Source organism: Chiloscyllium plagiosum, chromosome 38 (assembly GCF_004010195.1).
Source record: "Chiloscyllium plagiosum isolate BGI_BamShark_2017 chromosome 38, ASM401019v2, whole genome shotgun sequence".
In the NCBI taxonomy this organism is placed as follows: Eukaryota; Metazoa; Chordata; class Chondrichthyes; order Orectolobiformes; family Hemiscylliidae; genus Chiloscyllium; species Chiloscyllium plagiosum.
Window position 1 is genome coordinate 24009903 of NC_057747.1, and position 17990 is coordinate 24027892.

The 17990-nt window shown below is 45.3% G+C and overlaps 1 protein-coding gene across 2 annotated transcripts in view; it reads right to left on the reverse strand.

Moving 5' to 3' along the window:
• cdh23 (cadherin-related 23) overlaps positions 1-17990 on the reverse strand; it is a 799974-nt gene that overhangs the window by 18707 nt on the left and 763277 nt on the right. For both annotated transcript variants that reach the window (XM_043679154.1, XM_043679151.1), the window contains 7 exons: positions 16045-16256; positions 12896-13087; positions 10628-10741; positions 8511-8637; positions 6712-6963; positions 3196-3357; positions 1006-1262 (listed from right to left, as the gene is read on the reverse strand). In XM_043679154.1, coding sequence (XP_043535089.1) covers positions 1006-1262; positions 3196-3357; positions 6712-6963; positions 8511-8637; positions 10628-10741; positions 12896-13087; positions 16045-16256 — 1316 coding nt within the window. The remainder of the gene's footprint in view (positions 1-1005; positions 1263-3195; positions 3358-6711; positions 6964-8510; positions 8638-10627; positions 10742-12895; positions 13088-16044; positions 16257-17990) is intronic.

Here is a 17990-nt window from a genome sequence, read left to right on the forward strand (position 1 = left end):
CAATTGGTTGCCTGATGCCCTACCTTTCCATCCAGCTGAGTGAAAAACCAAAGGTCTTTGCTTTATCCAATTGGACAACTGGTGATCTTGACAGTAAATCAGTTTATTAGGGTTCTTGTGGCGCAGCAGCAGCATCACTACCTCTGAGGCAGAAGGTATGAGTTCAAGACCCACCTGCTCCAGAGGATGGGTAGTAAAATCTCCAGTTTCATTCAAAAATATCATGCCATCCATGATGTAATATTTTTCTAGCTGGTGAGCAAGAGTTGCAAATATACTTTTCTAAATGCATCATTTTCTTTTTATAGGCCTTTGACTTGTCTTCTCAGGTGCTGGCAGTGATATTGCTGGAGATTCTAGTTTTAACTGGTGGCTCAATGGTTAGCACTGCTGCCTCACAGCGCCAGGGACGCTGGTTCAATTCCAGCCTCGGGTGAACTGTCTGTGTGGAGTTTACACGTTCTCCCCATTGTCTGCGTGGGTTTCCTCCCACAGTCCAAAGATGTGCAGGCCAGGTGAATTGGCCATGCTAAATTGCCAGTAATGTTATGTGCATTAGTCAGGGGTAAATATAGGGGAGAGGAGTGGGTCTGGGTGGGTCACTGTTCAGAGGGTCGGTGTGGACTTGTTGGGCCAAAGGGTCTGTTTCCATACTGTAGAAAATCTAATCTAATCTAATCTTGGACTATTCCGGGACACTCCACAGAAGGGTTGATCTTGAGGCCTGTGTATGATGAATTGCTCTCCAATTTCAGCTCTGGTTTCCCTTCTGTCTCCTCTTCCTTCCTCATATGCAGTCGCTGACCCCTCAATCTCTCACTGCTTGTTCTGGGCCTCTGGAATTACTTGCCCAATGATATGACAGCTACACTACCCTCTATAAAACTAGTGCTGTATTAAAAAAACTATCATCTTGCAAGGTGTGAAACTGAACGGATGATCTACTCTTCATTCTTGGTCCAGTGAGCTCCTGAGACCTGAATGAGAGCCGGTGAGGGACATTACCTGCACATCATCTGTGTTGACAATGGCACCAGTGATGTTGGAGACCAGCTTAATGAACTCCTCTTCAAACTCCCGCACCCTCTCAGGGATCTCATTGATGACGATCTTAACACGCTGGTCATCTCTCAGAATGTAGATTCCTATCACTGATGTGTCATTATGTCCGGCTAGGTCTGAAACCATGATGTCCACCAGGAAATAGCCAGGGTTGTAGGCCGTGAAGAGGTCAAAGGTCCTCACAATGCCATCCTGCTCCCCTGCGAAAGAGGAAATCAAAGATTTTTAACAGTACAAACCTCCTCGCAGCTGGCTGGGAAGGTCTCTCGCTCCCCAAGTAGGAGGGGCTGCTGGTGGCAGCAAACTCCCCCGCTGCCTCCCTGTTACCTCACCATTTTAGGAGTTTGACTGAACAGTGAGGTCTCTACATTGGAGAAACAAAATGCAGACTGGGAGACTGCCTTGCAGAACACCTCCGGTCCCCAAGCTTCCTGTAGCCGCTCATTTTGACACAGCGTCCTGCTCGCATGCCCATTTGTCGCCTTTGGCACGCTGCAGTGCTCCAGCAAATCACAGTACAAACTGGAGGAACAAAATCTCCACTTCATACTAGATACCTTACAGCCCTCTGGACTTAATGTTGCATTCAACACCTTCAGATTGTAAACTCACTCCCACTTGCACAGTGGCTCAGTGGTTAGCACTGCTGCCTCACAGCGCTAGGGACCCGGGTTTAATCCCTGCCTCGGACGACTGTCTGTGTGGAGTTTACACATTCTCCCCGTGTCTGCGTGGGTTTCCTCCGGGTGCTCTGGTTTCCTCCCACAGTCCAAAGATGTGCAGGGCGGGTGAATTGGCCACGCTACATTGCCCATAGTGTTAGGTACACTAGTCAGCGGTAAATATAGAGGGTAGGGAAATGGGTCTGGGTGGGTTATTCTTCGGAGGGTCGGTGTGGACTTGTTGGGCCGAAGGGCCTGTTTCCACACTGTAGGGAATCTAATCTAATCTTTATTTGTTACATTCTCTGTCACCATGTTCTCTCCCCCCTCCCCTCCTTCCAGTGGGGCTGTCTCTTCCCAGTCTGGCAGTTAGACACACAATTGTTCTGCCGTTCCCACATTCCGGTCACTTAATCTACACTATCAGCAACCTTTCTCCCCCAGCACTCCACCCCTGACTATTGCAGAAATGCTGCCCCTTCCACACTTCACATCAGCTCTGATGAACATTCTCCCCGTGTCTGCGTGGGTTTCCTCCGGGTGCTCCGGTTTCCTCCCACAGTCTAAAAATGTGCAGGTTAGGTGAATTGCCCATACTGTTAGGTGCATGGGTAAATGTAGGGGAATGGGTCTGGGTGGGTTGTACTCCGGCGGGTTGGTGTGGACTTGTTGGGCTGAAGGGCCTGTTTCCACACTGTAAGTAATCTAATCTAATCTAATCTAAAGAAATGTTACCTTGCTCTCTCTCTCTCCATGGATGCTGCTTGACCCGCTGTGATCTCCAGCAATTTTTGCTTCCAGGAGTGAAATGGGGATTGGGGAAAGGCCTGGTTTGTGAGTCTCCTCACCCAGATTGTTGGTAAGAATTTCTGCAGATTTCTCTTTATAGCCTCAAGCAGCATCACTAAAGCAAAGCAATGAGGCTTTGTGAAGCATGCCTGGCCTGAGCAACCCAGACATATCCATTTCTGTGAATACGTGACAACTTATAATTACATAGCAGCTTTGACAGAAGATATAACTGATTCACAAGGATCAGATTCAGACAATATTTGACACTAAGCTAGTAAATAGACATTATTACAGATTAAATACCTGTGCAGATGTAGGGTCTAAGCAGCATCTTAAAGGGTGAAAGTGAGAGTTGGAGATGGAGATTTAAGGAGAGAATTCCAGAACTGGGACCCAGGTGGCTAATGATATTTATTCCTTTAAACCCAGTTTTGACCCAATCATTTTGATCACCCCTTTCAATATTTCCTTCCCAGCACCTGTTTTCACATAATCGTACCTCTGAAGCAGCCTAGGATGTTGTTTTTTTTTGTGTGTGAAGATGTGGGACAAAAGTTATTCACGTCAACTTGTCAGGTCCTAATATTAACTCCGAGTAATACAAAATATCTTGGTCAAGGCTCCACAGCTGGCATGAGACAGCATAGTGTACAGAAATGCAAGTCTCTTGAGATCCTACCAATTATGAAGACATTCCCCACATCTTCAGATTCATTGAACTGGAGCTGGTAGTAGCGGATGTTAACAATTTGATAGAAGACAAGGCTGTTGTTTCCAATATCGGCATCATAAGCCTCCACTCTGATCAGCTCAGAGCCTACTTTGGCATCAGTAGCAACACCTACAAGCAGCAAAGTGGTCCATCAGTATTAGAGGAATCCACACTGATAAGCACGCACCCACGTATATACACACGCGCACACACAGACAGACACATACACGCACATGCACACTCTCTCAGACACACACACACACGCTCTCTCACACATACACACACACACTCACAATACAGAGAATGCAGCATCATTTGGATATTGACAGCCAACACTAGAATGCCATTTGACCCAAATAAGCTCATCTTTCCTGCCCGCAACAAAAATGTAGGTTAGCTATTCTTTTTTAAAAGGGATGGAAAGATGGCTCAGTGGTTAGCATTGCCGTCTCACAACACCAAACAACCCAGGTTCGTTCCACCCTCAGATCTGTGTGGAGTTTGCACTTTCTCCCTATGTCTGTGTAGGTTTCCTCTGGGTGCTCTGGTTTCCTCCAAAGATGTGCAGGTTAGGGTGGGTTGGCCATGGGAAATTGCCCATGGTGTTCAGGGATGTGATTGCTAGGTGGGTTAGCCATGGGCAGTGCAGGGTTACAGGGATAGGGTGGGATGGTCTTCAGAGATTTGGTGCAGATTGATGGGCTGAATGTCCTGCTTCCACACTGAAAATAACAACATGAGTTGCAAATAAAGGAATCAACATAAGGGTTGCCTCATTTAGATTAGCTTTATCTTATACGTCTGGCACTCACCTACTGTAACAACTTTGGAATGCAAAAACAGTTAATTGCAATTTTGATTCGTAAATGAGTACTAGACACTGATCGTGTGGCTTTAATACTTGTATTCTCATGTGAACTGAAACCTTTTTGTGCAGTTGTGGGTAAAAATGATGACTCGTGGAGCACAGTGGGGGAGTGTTTCACTTCCAGATCAGAGGCAGCTGTTTGTTAGTCAGACACACGCAAAGTGCATTTACCTGTGCTGCGGGTACAGTGTACAGAAAGTGGTTTTATTATAAACTGAAATTAATGCAGGTAAATGATTTAAAGCCACACACACACACACACACACACACAGCAAGTCAGCAGTTTCTATCAGCCAACAACACCTTTGATTTAAAACAGAAATTGCGAGAGGAACTCAGCACATCTGGCAGCATCTGTGGAGAGAAAGCGGAGTTAATATTTTGAGCATAGTGACCCTTCCTCAGAACTGTTCAGAAGGATCATTGGACTAAAATCATGAACTCTGCTTTCTCTCCACAGATGCTGCCGGACCTGCTGAGTTCCTCTAGCAATTTCCATTCTTGTTTCAGATCTTTGTTTTATTTTAATGCCTTAGATTTAGTTTGGGCCAAAATATTCAGTCACAAATTCGATTTTTTGGGTAGTCAGAAGACTATCAAAGGTAATTGATTGCAGTGTTTTATCAAGCAGCGTATCTCTTGTCATGGAGACAACTCAGTGGCTGTGACATTAGGGGTCATCCATTTAATAGAAGACTTTGCAAGCTGCAGTGAATGCTGGGAAAGTATATCCACCATTGCCATTGTTCACTTTCTCTGAAGACACACTGCTTTCCTATCAAAGTCTGTCAAGAGGCTGGATTTATTCTGTCAACCGGGGGTAGTCCATTTGTGTGAAGTATTGCCAAATCTGTGAGGACAGATAGGTCTCTTTCAACAGATGACCTCAAAACCACCAGCACGTTTTGAGTTTCAGCTCCTTTATCATGCACAGAAGCTATTGACTTTCTCTAATGAATCTGTGTTTGGTTTGACTGTTGCAACGCCTTCAGTGTAAATATCTAATAAAGGGATTCATTAAAACAGATTCTTGGGAAACAGTGACTCGTGTAGGATGTCATATTGCGACTTTAGTTCGGCCACTTTTGCGTTCAATGCTGGTCTCCCTCCTAATAAGAAGGATGTTGTGAAACTTGAAAGGGTTCAGAAAGATTTACAAGGATGTTGCCAGGGTTGGAGGGTTTGAGCTATAGTGAGAGGCTGAATAGGCTGGGGCGCTGGGGCTGTTTTCTCTGGAGCGTCGGAGGCTGATCTTATAGAGGTTTATAAAATCATGAGGGGCATGGATAGGGTGAATAGCCAATGAGTCTAAAACTAGATGGCATAGGCTTAAGGTGAGAGGAGAAAGATTTAAAAGGGGCAACATTTTCACACAGAGGATGGTGCATTTATGGTACAAGCTACCAGAGGAAGTGATGGAGGCTGGTCCAAATATAACATTAAAAAGGCATCTGGAAAGGGTACATGAATAGGATGAGTTTAGAGGGATATAGGCCAACAAGTCATACTAGATTAATTTAGGATATCTGATTGGCATGAATGAGTTGGACTGGAGGTCTGTTTCTGTGCTGTATGACTGTCTGACTCTAAAAGATGACATTTACAGAAACAGTAATGGGGATAACCTGCTCAGTGATGGTGGTGATGTCAGCCTCTCCCTGTCAGCAGATTTTTCCATTCTTTTATTTTCATGTGTTTATCTAGCTTCCTCATGAATGCTGTTTATCTCAAGGACTCCACGTGATAATAAATTTTACATTTTCAACTTTCCTCTGGGTAAAGAATCTTCTCTGAGTATTCCCAACAGGAATTATTAGTGATGACCTTATATCAATTGCCTCCAGGTTGAGGACTATCAGCAAACGCAATCACCTTCTCCACACACACACACACACACACACACACGTTAAGATGATGGAAGTGTTTGCTATTGGGTCTCACCCTACTTTCTCTTTACGCAGGAAAAGAACAAGTCCCAGCTTGTTTGGCCTCTCCTCCTAGTCTGCTCCCATCCTTTTCATTTAGTGTTGCATCTTCAGTGCTGTTTCTGTACAGCTTTTACAATACGGAGATCACAACTGCTCAGGCAAGGTCTCACCAAGGTTCTATATAAGTTTAGTGCGACTTTTCTACTTTAGACATAATAAATTCAGCCTCTTGACAGACTTTGATAAGTAATCAGTATTTATTCACAGAAAATGAACAATGGCAATGGTGGATATACTTTCCCAGTATTCATTGCAGTGTGGAAAGTCTTCTATTTAATGGATAACCCCTAATGCCACAGCCATTGAATTCTGTCCATGGCAAGAGATATACACTACTTTATAAAACACTGCAATTAAATAATGACTAGTTTGATAAATCCTTTGATTGTCTTTGGCCTACCAAAACTTGTTCTCTACTTTTCAATTATATCTCTGTCTCATTTGTTGCCTGCTTGCTCATTTTCCTAAATGATCTTACTAATCTGCTGCTTTCTGTGGGTTCTGTATTTCTATTTGTAGATTCCTCTGCTTCTCTCCCCCATTCAAACATTTGTCATGCAAACAGTTCACAAATCCTTGTTCTTTCTGCCACCAGAGCCACATCTAGATTGAAATTTGGGAACTCACCGGCTGTGTACTCGGACTTCATGAACCTTGGCGGCTGGTCATCAATATCCTCCAGGAAGATGCGGACTTCCTGGAGGGTGAGGTCAACGCTGGGGTCAAACAGCTGGGCTTGCCCCCTCGGGGGTGCCCAGTTTGGGTTACTGGAGGCCTTGACAATGACAGTGTAGAACGGGTTGGTTTCTCGGTCCAGATCTTTCAACACCTTCAGCAGCCCATCCCGATTCAGCTGGAAGTTGTGATCGGGATCTCCAGCTGTGTTGACAAACAAAATTAATGAGTTATTTCTGCAGTCGTTGCGTTATTATGGATTGGAAAGGGCCACTGCCGTAGGCTCTCAGTACTTCTGCCTTTAGGATGTGTGCTTGTGATTTTCGGGTTTCCAGTTCTTCCTGGAGGTTTTATCTCTGGTGTCCTACCTCCAAACCTCCTGCCTCTAGCCATTGGCTGCCCACATCCTTGTGATGTCCTGCTGTCTAACTCTAGCTGGAAGATGAACAGATTCCCGGTGTCCCAACTGGCTGACCGACTGAACTGCCCTAACGACCTTTTGTTCACTTCTGTTTTATATACAATTAATAAACTGAAGTGTTCAATGTTGTTTTATTTCAGTTGCCGTCTGTGATGTTACTCCTGTAGAGGTTATCAGTCTTTAGAATTCCTGGCAATGTCAAGTCTAGCTCTGAAGGTTGGCTCTTCTATTCTGTGACCACGCCTTAAATCTAACTGGGAAATGTGTTGTGCATGGGATGTGTGCATCACTGGCTGGGCCAGCATTTATTGGCCTTTCCTAGATGGCTTGCAGAAGGTGGGGGTGAGTTGCCTTCATAAACCATTGGCCCACAATGCCATTAAGGAGGGAATTCCAGGATCTTGACCCAGTGACAGTGAAGGAACAGGGATATATTTTCAAATCAGGATGGTAAGTAGCTTGGACCGGGGAACTTGCAGATACATGGTTCCATGTATCTGCTGCCTTTGTCAGTCTAGGTGACAGAAGTCTCTTTGGAAGGTCCTGTTAAAGGAAGTGAGTGGTAAAGTGCATCTTACAGATGGTTCATACTGCTGCCACTCTGCACTGGAGGTCAAGACAGTGAATGGTTACGGTGACATTAAACAGATTGAATTTACGCTCATTGATTGTACAAATCATTGATTAAATTAATTTCAGTGTGGTTCCTGGATACCTTGAGCCTACTGTAGGGCCCCGTCGCTAAGCGAGTACCAATGCTGGCACGGAATTGCAATGGTGCAGTAAGTGTAGAGTTAGGAATGTGATTGAGAGTTAATAGTAAAGGTGGGGGCAGACTGTTGTATCTTTCAACAACTTTAATTTGTATAGCGCCTTTAAGGTGAGAAACTTGTTGGCACTTCAAGGATGAACATTACAAACAGTGCGTGTCAGAAGGTAGAAAAGAGGAGGGGCATTGAGGAGTTGGATGAAGAGATAGGCTTTTGAGGCTCCAGATGGTTTGTGGTGGGTGAGCATTGAACAGGAGGTCAGCATTTACAAGGGCAGAAGGAGCTTTAGAAATTGGCAAAGTTGTGAAATGTGATGGTTGAAATGAGGAGGGTATAGAATTTAAATGCAATCTCTTCAGGAAGAACAGGCCATGGTGATGTGCAGGACAGTGGCAGAGGTTTGCAAAAGTTGTATTTTATGGCAGTGGGAGATGAGAGGCTGGCAAGGTGACGTTTAAATGGAATCGGTCTGAAATGGTCAGAATGGGCAGCTGAGGGACTGGGAAGGAGTGAGGGTTTTAACAAGCAGTGAAGGCTCAGCCAACTGTCCTGGAACCTACCTGCTATGAAATAATAGACAATAGCATTGGATCCTTCATCAGCATCGGTCGCTCCAGTTACATTTCCCACAACGGTGGCAGGGTCTGAATGTTCAGCCACAAACAGCAGCTGGTACTGCAAACTTCTCTAATAAAACACATCAGCAGCACTGGGTTAGCAACACACAGTACACGCTGAGAAAATGAACAAGAATGCTTAAAGCTGAGCAGACACTTCCAGCCAATGCTCCAACCAGCCTTGGAGCCTTTCTCTACGCTTTCCAATTCAGGGGTTTTATTTGATATACACATTTCCCTATGAATACAGTAGGAGTAGGCCATTCAGCCCCTCTAGCCTGCACTGCAATTCAATAACATTGTGTCCTCAGCTCAGTTTTTCTGTTTACCCCATATCCTTGTCAATTCTGAATCTATCTAACTCAGCCCCCTGCAACCAATGTGCATGCAGTAAGCTCCCACACACCACAATGTGATCGTTACCAGGTAATTTGTTTTGATGTTTTCTTTATTATTTATCCATGGGATGTGCGCCTCGCTAGTCAGGCACCAGTTGAGAATTGCCATCTCAAAATGATTCTGATTAACCAGATGGGGTTTTACTGCATTTAAGAATGGTTACATGGTCACCATCAGTTAGCTTTTAAATCCTGGATTTTGTTTTATTGAATTTAAATTTCAGTCTGTCGTGGTGGGATTCAAAACCACGTCCTCAGAACACTTGTCTGAGATTCCAGATAACTTGGTCAGTGCCATAACCACGATGCTACAAGGACACCATGGCAAATGTCTCCTTTGAGATAATGCCATGGCTTCATTTACATCCAGCTGAGCAGGTAGAGAAGACCTCAGGTTAGCATCTCATCTGAAAGGCTGCTCTTCTGACAGTGCAGTACTGCACTGGAATGTCAAGATCACCAAGAGATGTCTTCAGTTAGTGATGTGGAAGAATTAATCTCCTGGTTGGGGTGGGGGTAGGGGTTTCTCTGTTTAATATTTTGTCTGAAAGACAGTGTCTAAGACAATACAGGACTCTACACGTTTACCATGAATTACAAGTCTAGAATATGCGCTGGGCCCAATGCCTCTTCATTTGGCGTTAAATGGTAGTCTGACTGTACAGCAGCTGACAATAGTCATAAACATGTTGTTTCCATCACCAAGGTTTGTGCTGACGACGAGTGGCAAAAACCATTGTGTGTGGTTTTCAAACCGAAATAAAAGTCACTGACTCAGCAGAGCAACGACGTGACTCGTGGATCATAGAGGTGCAGCTTTGTCTGTTATTGACCACAGTTCGTGAATGAAGAATTTCCCTTAAAGGGAGACGGGATAAAATCTGTCCACAGCAATAGTGACATATTAAATAAAAGCAAAATATTGTGGATGCTGAGGATCTGTGTCAGTGGTGGATGGAGTTATGTTTGTGGATGTGGTGCCAATCAAGTGGGCTGCTTTGCCCTGGGTAGTGTCAGGAAAAGAACTATAGAGCACAGAAGGTGGTGGTTCAGGCCAGTCTTACCTGCGGTGGTTTTCTAAATGTGTTTCCTCTTAATCCTTGTGTCCTCCCCTATAACCTGACACGTATTTCCACTTCATATAATGGTATTAGCATCACTGAATGCCCCACCATCAACATCCTTAAGGTCACCATTGACCAGAAATTGAATTGAACTCACTACATAAACATAAGGACTGCAACACCACGATAGGTTTGAGGTCACTAATATCCTTTACCTGGTCTGGCCTACATGTTACTCCAGACCCACAGCAATGTGGTTGACTCTTAACTGCCCTCTGGGATGGGCGATAAATACTGGCCCGGCCAGCAATGCTGAATGAATTAAAGAATAAAGGTTTCTTGAGTGTTGTTGGAGCTGCTGCCATCCAGCTGAGTTGGGAGTATTCCAACACACTCATGACTTGTGCCTTGTAGATGGTGGACAGGCTTTGGGGAGTCAGGAGGTGAGTTACTCGCTGCAGTATTCCTAGCCTCTAACCTACCGTGGTGAGCATCTTCTGTGCTCTATAGTTCTTTTGTACAATTCCCCATCCTTCCTGGAGTCCAACTGATACTCAGCATATGACCATATTTGCTATGTTCATTGAAATGTTCTTACCGGTGGTTTGAGGAAAAGGGGCTCATTGTCATCAATATCATCCAGAGCAACTTGCAGAAGCTGGGTGGTCTCATAGGGTACGGGCTGCCCAAGGTCATAGGCCAAGAGAATCAGCTGGAAACAAAACCGAATCCATGAGGAGGATGCTCACTGATCTCATCCTGTTCCTTCACTACAACACCGCTATATAACAAATACAACATTCAGGCCAGAAAATGGGGACAGTTGGTTCACTTCTCTCCTCAACCTTCCCAGAGGGAGGGAGATTGGGTACGTTGTGCAATGAAACCATTCCCCACTCGCAGCATTTTGCTGGGGGAATAACTTTGCTTTAGTTGTGAGGTTTTACTATCGCCTCAGTTGAGAGTTGTGTTTGCCGTCAATTGTAAAGATTTTATTTTAAAATAGACTGTTTACTGTGAGTCCTGCCACATTCCCCACTCGCCCTCCAACTCTCTTGTCAATACGCACTAGGATAACCAAAGTGGGGATACTGCATTTCCTCCTCTTCAAAATGACTGATTTTACTGCTGGGGAAGTTCATAGCCAGTCATGATTTATGATCCAAATGATCACACACACATATTAAATGGCTGCGCTCTAAGTTCGTCAATGGTAGCAATGAAGCCAAGTACAAAACAAGACCCCAAAAGAGAAAATGCTGGAAAATCTCAGCAGGTCTGGCAGGATCTGTAAGGAGAGAAAAGAGCTGACGTTTCGAGTCTAACTGACCCTTTGTCAAAACAAGATCCACTCGCTCTTAGCATCTGCTGGTGAACAGTGGTCAAAGGCCCAGCAAGTCAGTTCATCAAGTGTGCTCTCTGACTTCTAAGAATGCAGTTAAATTGATTTTCAGCACGAAGCACTGGGTACATGACCGAGGGAATGGAGCTGGTTGATCTTGGTGTTGTCACACAGGAGAGAGCTCTGCACAAGTGTTCCACTCTCCTGCTGAGTTCCTGTAACATCTGGGGGGGGAGGTGGGGGGAGGGTGGGATGGGGTGGGGAGGTTGTTTAGCTTTGCCATTAAGTGAAGTGGCTCAGTGGTCAGCACTGCTGCCTCGTAATTCTGGGGACCCAGATTCGATTCCAGCCTCGGGCGACTGTCTGTGGGGAGTTTGCACATTCTCCCCGTGTCTACGTGGGTTTCCTCCCGGTGCTCCGGTTTCCTCCCACAGTCCAAAGGTTAGGGTGGATTGGCTGTGGGGAATGCAGGGTTAAAGGGATAGGGCAGGGGGGGTAGATCTGAATGGGATGCTCTTTGGAGGGTCAGTGCAGACTCAATGGGCCAAATGACCCCCCTGTTCCACACAAGATGGATTCTAAGTGCATGGGGGTGTCCCAGGGAGATGGAATGATCCTGTACACCAGGTGTCACACTGACTCCCAGTTATAGTGTATGCAGCGACAGATTGAATCAGTGTGAGATGGAGCTCCAAGAAGGAGGTTTATCAAGCCTGTGTTAGCTCCGATGGAAGCCTATGAACCTTAAAGGATCTCTCATAGAATCATCACAGATTCTCTACAGTGTGGAAGCAGGCCCTTTGGCCCATCAAGTCCACACTGACCCTCTAAAGAGAATCCTGCACAGACCCATCCCCTCACCCTGCATTCCTCATGGCTAACCCACCTAGCCTACACATCCTTGAACACCATGGGGCAACTTACCATGGCCAATCTACCCTAACCCGCACATCTTTGGACTGTGGGAGGAAACCAGAGCACCTGGAGGAAACCTACGCAGACACGGGGAGAATGTGCAAACTCCACACAGCCACCCACCCGAGGCTGGAATCAAACCCGGGTCCCTAGCGCTGTAAGGCAGCAGTTCTAACCATTGAGCCACTGTGCCGCCCCAATTGCTCTCTCTCCATATCTGAGTATTTCCAGCATTTTCTGGTTTTGCGCCTGTCATATTATTGTGTTTTAATTTTATGTCAACACAGATCTGACTGCTGGATGTCACAGCCAATTTAGCTCCAGCTAATCACTTGAAAGCAAGGAAATGAATGTTGCAAAGCATTTTAAACATTGAGACGCTATTTTTCTTATGTCTTATGGAGAACATACAGGCTGTTAGTCTAAAATGGTTGAAGATACCTTGCTGGTGTGGACAAACCTCAGATATCCTCAGGTGAACCTGTAGTGTAACCTCATCAGTGCACCTCTATCACTCATGCAAAATCCACATGTGCCTTTCTACTGTAATTAGAGTGGTTTGTGTTCAAGGACAGGGATCACACAGGACCTTCCTAATCGATCACTCACATTATAGACAGCCTGTCTCTCCCTGTCCAGCCTCACTGTTGTATTGATGATTCCACTCAGAGGGTCGATGCTGAAATACTCCCAGTCTCTGTTGACCCCTGTCTTCAGAAAGCCATACCTGACTGCTCCATTCAAACCTTCGTCATTGTCAGTGGCCAGCACCTCATACACATTGAAGCCTGCGTCTCTCTCCTGGGGGAAAAAAAAACAAAGATTGATGACACCAATCACTGAAGGTATCACGGTCTCGGTTCATTCCGCATCAACTGGGTTGCTGTGGCCCAGAATCTGAACCAGATGAATACAGTAAGAGCAGGTCAGAGGCTGGGAATCCTGCAGCGAGTAACTCACCTCCCATCTCCCCAAATCCATTTCACCAACTGCAAGTCATACATCAGGAGTATGATGGGATAGTCCCCACGTGCATGGCAACAAATGGGGCGACACGGTGGCTCAGTGGTTAGCACTGCTGCCTCCCAGCGCCAGGGTCCCAGGTTTGATTCCAGCCTCGGGTGACTGTCTGTGTGGAGTTTGCACATTCTCCCCGTGTCTGCGTGGGTTTCCTCTGGATGCTCCGGTTTCCTCCCACAGTCCAAAGATGCACAGGTCAGGTGAACTGGCCATGCTAAATTGCCCATAGTGTCAGGTACATTAGTAGGGAGTAGGGGAATGGGTTTGGCTGGGTTACTCTTCGGAGGGTCGGTGTGGACTTGTTGGGCCAAAGGGCCTGTTTCCGCACTGTAGGGAATCTAATCTAAAATCCACTACCTTCAACATTCACTGCCTTCGACACTGATGTATAATGGTAGTAGTGTGCACCATCTACAGGATCACTGCAGAATTCACTGACAGCACCTTCCAAACCCAGGACTACTTCCATCTAGAAGGTCAAGGGCAGCAGATACATGGGAACACCACCCCCTGCAAATTTCCCTCTAAGCCACTCACTATCTTGACTTGGATATTGCCATTTCTTCAGTGTCACCGGGTCAAAACTCGGGAACTCCCTCTTGCCCACAGCCTGTTACACCTGAAGGACTGTAGCAGTGCAAGGAGTCACTCACTTAGGAATGGAAAATAAATGCTGGGTTAGCCAATGGCGCCCACAATTAACAACGAAAAAATGCAGGCCTTTACGGAGGTGTCGTCAGTGTTAGAAAAAATAAAAGGAAACAAAACACAGTCAGTTCTGCTGTAACGTGGTAGTTCCATTTTCATGCAATCCTGTGTTATAAGGAAATTGTTTAATAGCAGTACCATTTAAACTAATGGGGCCGGAAACATGTTATAAACAATACACGCTTTAAATGTTTGCGCTTTAGAAACAACGTCCCCAATTTGTCAAATGAGCTATAGCAAATCTGACTAAACGAAACACGTGTTATAGCAGAATGACCTGCACATGCTTTTTTATAGATATAACAATCAAGCAGCAATAGAATTTCAAGTGTTACATTTTACATTTTATGATCCGTCTAGTGAGTAGCAAGCACTTCTTCCAGATTTGTTTATGTCTCTATAGGTACAGACTGGGTGAATGCAACTGTATTGGTCACAGGTCACTGTTTAAAGATCAGGGGTCACTTGTTTAAAATAGAGATGGGACAAAGTCATTTTCTCAGATGGGTGAGAGTCTTTAGAACTCTCCTCTGGAAAAGGTGGTGGGGGAGCACAGACCTTGAATATTTTTAAGACAGAGGTAGGTAGATTCTTGTCAATGATGGAGGTGAAAGGCTATCGGGGGAGGGAGACATTCTTTTAAATTAGATTCCCTACAGTATGGAAACAGGCCCTTCGGCCCAACCAGTCCACACCGACCCTCCGAAGAGCAACCCACCCAGACCCACCTCCCTTTGACTAATTGACCTAACACTATGGGGCAATTTAGCCTGGCCAATTCACCTGACCTGCACGTCTTTGGACTGTGGGAGGAAACCGGAGCAAACCCACGCAGTCAGCCGAGGCTGGAATTGAACCTGGGACCCTGGTGCTGTGAGGCAGCAGTGCTAACCACTGAGCCACTGTGCCAACCCAGATTTTTAAGATTACAATCAGATCAGCCACAACCCTATTGAATGATGGAGCAGGTGTGAAGGGCTGAATGGCCTTCTGCTTCTTGTTTGTGAGTGGGTACAGGGTACATGCAACAATACAGGAATTCCACGATCAATGAAACATACTTCTGGCTAGAATGAGATGGGTGGACTGAATGGCCTTTATTGACTCCAGATTGCTGTCTTTTTCTAATTATTTCTGTCAAAAATAAAACCTGACCTCAGCTTAAAACATAGACAGATCCGAAGTGGGACCTCACACCTAAAGTGCCTTGTCTAATCTGAGATGTCACCTTGTGTACATTGATAAAATCTGTAATTATCTCGAGATGAAGACTTGAAAGGAATCTTGATTTTGCATTTTAATCAGCGTCTACCTCCTAACTGATTAAAGCATTTGCATGAGGGCAGCTAGTTTTGAAATTGTTAACTTTCTGCTTATAGATACTGTGTCTTACACCTCCCTATCATACCATGCCTGATGAAGGAGCAGCGCTCTGAAAGCTTGCAATTTCAAATAAACCTGACAGACTGTCACCTGGGGTTGTTAGATTTTTGACCTTGTCTACCCCAGCCCAACTCTGGTGACTCCACATCATAATTATTTCTAAACTGATACATTTCCTGCAGCCATACATGCGCAAGACTGAAAACAAAAACTATTGTCCTCTTCCCAAAATAAGCACAGGAAGTGCTGTAGGAACTCAGAAACTCAGTGGAGAGAAACAGAGTTCACTTTTCAAGTCTGACATAACATTTTGGATAGCATGACAAAGCCCCTGTGTCAGATAAGACAGCTCCAACATTTGTGTGAATGCTACATGTCTCCTCTATTCTCTTTCCTTTCGATGAGGGTGCAACTGTCATATTCAACTCGAAACGTTAACTCTATTTCTCTCTCCACAGATGCTGCCAGACCTGCAGAGTTTCTCCAGCTTTTCATTTCACATCTCCAGCATCTGTAATATTTTGCTTTTATTTTCATGGCCAATTCCCAAAGCTGACTTTATTTAACAAAAAGGTGTTTTCGAGTTCTTTCTTTATTCAGAAACTGTTTAAGATGTTCCCCAGTGACTGGGCAGGTGGGTTCTCTACCTCCATGATGTGTAGTATTGTCCCATTGGGAGGCCGAATGAAGATGGGTCGATTGTCGTTCACATCAATCACTTCGATCTTCAATAATGTCGTCCCCCAAAGCGGTGGGCGACCACGGTCCGTGGCAACCACCGTCAAATTAAACCTCTCGTAGGATTCCAGGAGCCTCATGGTGGTGATTACTGCAGTGTCCTTGTCAATCCGAAAAGCCTCTGAAAGATAAAGGAGGTCAGTAGGGTAACGTTCCTAGTAATTGCTGCAGCTTCCTAACTGACACACACTGATATCCTTCAGGGAAGGAAATAGCATAGAATCCCTATAGTGTGGAAGCAGGCCATTCAGCCCATCATATCCACACCGATCTGCCATCCTTATGGCCTACAGCAATGAGGTTGACACTGTGGGTGACATGGTGGCTCAGTGGTTAGCACTGCTGCCTCACAGCGTCAGGGTTCAAATCCAGCCTCGGGCGACTGTCTAAAGTGTGGAGTTTGCACATTCTCCCCGTGTCTGCTTGGGTTTCCTCCGGGTGCTCCAGTTTCCTCCCACAGTCCAAAGACGTGCAGGTCAGGTTATTTGGCCATGTTAAATTGCTCATTGTGATAAGTGCATTAATTAGTCAGGGGTAAATATAGGGTGGGGAATGGGTCTGGGTGGGTTACACTTCAGAGGGTTGGTGTGGACTTGTTGGGCTGAAGGGCCTGTTTCCGCACAATAGGTGATCTAATCTTTAACTGCAACAATGGCTATCAGACTAAACAGTCTATAATTCTCTGTTTTCTCTCTATCGCCTTATAAGACCATAAGACATAGGAGCAGAATTAGGCCATTCAGCCCATCGAGTCTGCTCCACCATTCAATCATGGATGATACGTTTCTCAACCCCATTCTCCCATTTTCTCCCCATGACCTTTGATCCCCTTGATACTCAAAAACCTATTAATCTCTGTCTTAAATATACTCAATGATCGATCTCAGTCTGAAATACACTCACTTCATTTAAATTCTGAGTTTATATTAACTAACCTTCAACCACAGGAACTGTTCCAGAGTCTATATGATCTTAAAAGATGACCACCAATGCATTCACTTTTCCTAGGTCCACTTATAGAGTCATAGAGATGTACAGCATGGAAACGGACCCTTCGGTCCAACCTGTCCACGCCGACCAGATATCCCAACCCAATCTAGTCCCATTTACCAGCACTTGGCCCATATCCCTCCAAACCCTTCCTATTCATATACCCATCCAAATGCCTTTTAAATGTTGTAATTGTACCAGCCTCCACCACTTCTTCTGGCAGTTCATTCCATATACGTACCACCCTCTGTGTGAAAAAGTTGCCTCTTAGATCTCTTTTATAACTTTACCCTCTCACCTTAAACCTACGCCTTCTAGTTCTGGACTCCCCGACCCCAGGGAAAAGACTTTGTCTATTTATCCTATCCATGCCTCTCATAATTTTGTAAACCTCTATAAGGTCACTCCTCAGCCCTTCGACGCTCCAGGGAAAACAGCCCCAGCCTGTTCAGCCTCCCCCTATAGTTCAAATCCTCCAACCCTGGCAACATCATCCTTAAGTATTCTGGGATGTAATAATAGATGCTGACTTAGTCAACGATGCCCACATCCCATGAGTAAATTAAAAAGAACTGCTGTGAAATCAGGTTCCAGTTAATCTCTAGGATGCCAGGTTTGAGTTAAGAGGTGGAGAGGGCGAGAGGGCATGCCTGAGATTGGGATAGTGGTCATTGTTCCTGGACCAGTCAACCAGATGCCCAGTTTCACAATCCAGAAATAAGAGTTCAAATCCTGTCCGGGCTGTTTGTAACCCGAGATTGGTGACTGATTTTAATCTGAAATAAAATCCAACCACGAGGCTAACAGATGGTTGCCAAAATCGAAGGGGGAGGAAATTTCCTGTCCTTTCTCAGTCTGGCCTATG